The sequence below is a fragment of the Vombatus ursinus genome, unplaced genomic scaffold, assembly GCF_900497805.2.
Source record: "Vombatus ursinus unplaced genomic scaffold, bare-nosed wombat genome assembly UNPS02013115.1, whole genome shotgun sequence".
Classification (NCBI taxonomy): Eukaryota; Metazoa; Chordata; class Mammalia; order Diprotodontia; family Vombatidae; genus Vombatus; species Vombatus ursinus.
The window spans coordinates 2,593-5,377 of record NW_020952893.1 but is presented as its reverse complement, the minus strand read 5'-3'; the positions used below and the strand labels follow the sequence as shown (position 1 = coordinate 5,377).

Sequence of the window (2,785 nt, the reverse complement as noted above, 5' to 3'; positions counted from 1 at the left end):
AGCCTCAATGGATACAGAGGGCACTAGGCCTGGATTCAGACTCAGACACTAAATTTGCTGTGTGACCCTGGACAAGCCACTTAACCACTGTCTGCCTCAGTTTCCTGAACTGTAAAATGGAAAGAATAATAGCCCCTTCTTCCCAAGACGATGAAATTAGATAATATGGTATTTAACACAATGCTTGACAATAACAATAATCATAATAAAGAGGATAATAATAGCATTTGTATAGCACCTACCATGTGCCAGGCATGTAGTAGACACTTTATAAATGCTTGCTCTCTACTCCCATTGTCACCTTAGTCACTAGATTATGCATGTTCCAGAACCTGTCTCAAGGAGGTGTTAGCCCAGGACACAGCACTCCAACTCCTGGGCTTCCTGCTCACCTTCCTTATTAGCCGAACTATTGAACCAGGGGGTATCTCCCTCCCCATGGTGTCAGGGACCATTACTGTACGTCTGTAGTGGAAGTGTTCGGGCTTGGGCTTTGGAAGACTTGACCTAGTGAAGACACAGGCCAATCCCTCATACAACTGAATCTTCTTTTTCCCTCTACAGAAACAGCATCCAAACCTACCATCACTGCCAACAGTACCAACGTCATGGAGAACAGCACTTTGGTCTTCACATGTAACACAGAACATGAGGGGATGAACATTCTGTGGTTCTTCAATAACAAGTCCCTGTCACTAAATGAGGGGCAGTACCTGTCTGATGGTGACCTGATCCTCACCGTCAAGAACGTGACGAGGAAGCATGCTGGGTCCTATCAATGTGAAATCTGGAATCCAATCAGTTCCAACAGAAGTGACCCCCTTGAAGTGACTGTGAACTGTGAGTGACTCTGAGCCTCCTCTCTCTCCAGTCCTTTCCCCAACAATGATTCACACCTCATCTCTCTCTTTCTTCTTTACGCAGATGGACCAGACGATATCCTGTTTTCACTGAGTCCTGCAGGAGATGAGATTCGGGTCATATTCCAACAGTCACTGACCTTAGTGTGTCAGGTTGAGTCTTACCCACCTGCACAGTATGAATGGCGAGTCAATGTCACAGTGAGCCCTGAGTTCACCAATAACACCTACATCATCCAAAACGTATCTTGGGAAGATTCAGGACAGTACACATGTTTGGCATGGAACGACGTGACTGAGTTGTCAGTGTCTAAGGCTGTCACAGTCAGGGTGATCGGTAAGTGGTCTCTCCCTTCCTTCAGAGAATAAGCTTTCTGGGTTGGCCAAAGGTGGGGTGACAGGAGGAGGTGCTCAGGCCCATTAAGGTGGGCAGTTTTTCATGGTGAATTGGGAGAGGACATGCAAATAAAGAACCTGATTCTAGGAAATGTGGTCAGGCTTGTAGTGAATGTCAGTCCATTTACCGCTATTTTGTCCTTGGTAAAAATAGAGACCAGCCTCCCTTTGTCCTAAAATAATCTTAGAAACTGTCATGTGCAATACAAGTTCATCCATCACTCAATACATATTTAGGTGCAAACCTTCTACAGAGAACTGTGCCAGGCACAGAAGGAAATACAAGGTTTAGCTAAGATTCCATTCCTATTTTCAGGGACCTTACAATCTTGTAGAAAGATCAGACCTCAAACACAGGTAAATGATATACAATATTACATGATGAGCATACTTAGACTATGGCTATAAAATAAAGTGTCATAGGACACCTGGGGGGGGAAAGCATTCCAGTTGGGGGTGAGATCAGAACAGGTTTTATAGAAGAGCTAGCATTTGAATTTTATTTTAAAGGATGGGTAGTTTAACAGGTCAAAGGGGAGAATATTCTATTTCTGTGGAGAGCTAGCCTGAGCCAAGGTTCAGAGGTGGGAAACTATAGTATGTGTCTGAGTGCAGAATGTAGAACAATGCAGCCTGAACAGATGCTGCGTGGCCAGGAGAAGTGTTTGAGAGGGCTGCTGCCATTTTGTGACAAGTCTTGTATTCTAGGCTAAGAACACCAAAGGTTACTCAGTAGGTAAAATGGAGTCCCTGAAACCTAATTAGCAGAAAAGAAGAGATGATCACACGTATCTGTTTAGTATGTTATTATTCATCAATATTGAGTAGACCAGTAAGATTGAACCTGATACTCAAGGGTCAGAGTTTGTTTAACGTGACCATTGTCACATCTCTACTTCATTTGTGACTTGGTCCTAACAACCTGAATGGGTAAAAATCTAGGGAATCTAAAGATCCTTTTCAGCCCCTCAATTCCAAGCAAAACTGACTCAGCTCTAAGCTAAGGTGATGAGAATATAGGAAACTGAGCTGTCAGTGGGCAGAAGTCATTATACAAATGCTTTTATTGAACATTTTTTAAATTGAGAGATAAAGCAAGGCAGCAGAAGGGAGAGGAAAAAGAAGCTCTCTAGACCAGGTCTCCATCACAACCATTCCAACAAAGATCTCAAAAGAGCAAAAGACCCAGGGGAAAACCCAGTGAGTGATTTTTCCTGCCCAGTTCAGCATAGTTACAAAGACCTAAATCTGGGCACATGGACTAACCAGGAAGGTGACAAGAAAGAGACTAAATGAGGGCCCCAGGCTACGAACTTGGGTAATAAGTGGTCAGGGATTCAGCAGAGATGAGCCTGGCACTGGGCAGGAAACAGCAAGAGGAGCCAATAGCCAGCTCTATAGTCTAAGCACAGAGCTAGGTCGCAGAATCAGTGCTGAAGAGGGCACTTGTGCTGAGGGGTGGGAGCAGCTGTCGCCTGAGGCTGTATAGTAAAGGAACTGGATTTTCATCCTCTCTCTGGGTCTGATAG

At 44.3% G+C, this 2,785-nt stretch overlaps 1 protein-coding gene across 1 annotated transcript; it reads left to right on the top strand.

Annotated features, from left to right (window-relative positions):
• Positions 1 to 560: 560 nt before the first annotated feature.
• Positions 561 to 1,197, top strand: LOC114040426 (carcinoembryonic antigen-related cell adhesion molecule 1-like; the record flags this gene model as incomplete). Its single annotated transcript, XM_027858542.1, has 2 exons — positions 561 to 840; positions 925 to 1,197. Coding segments are annotated over exons 1-2 (505 nt in total), but the record flags the coding sequence as incomplete, so codon positions are not given.
• Between the last annotated feature and the right edge of the window lie 1,588 nt (positions 1,198 to 2,785).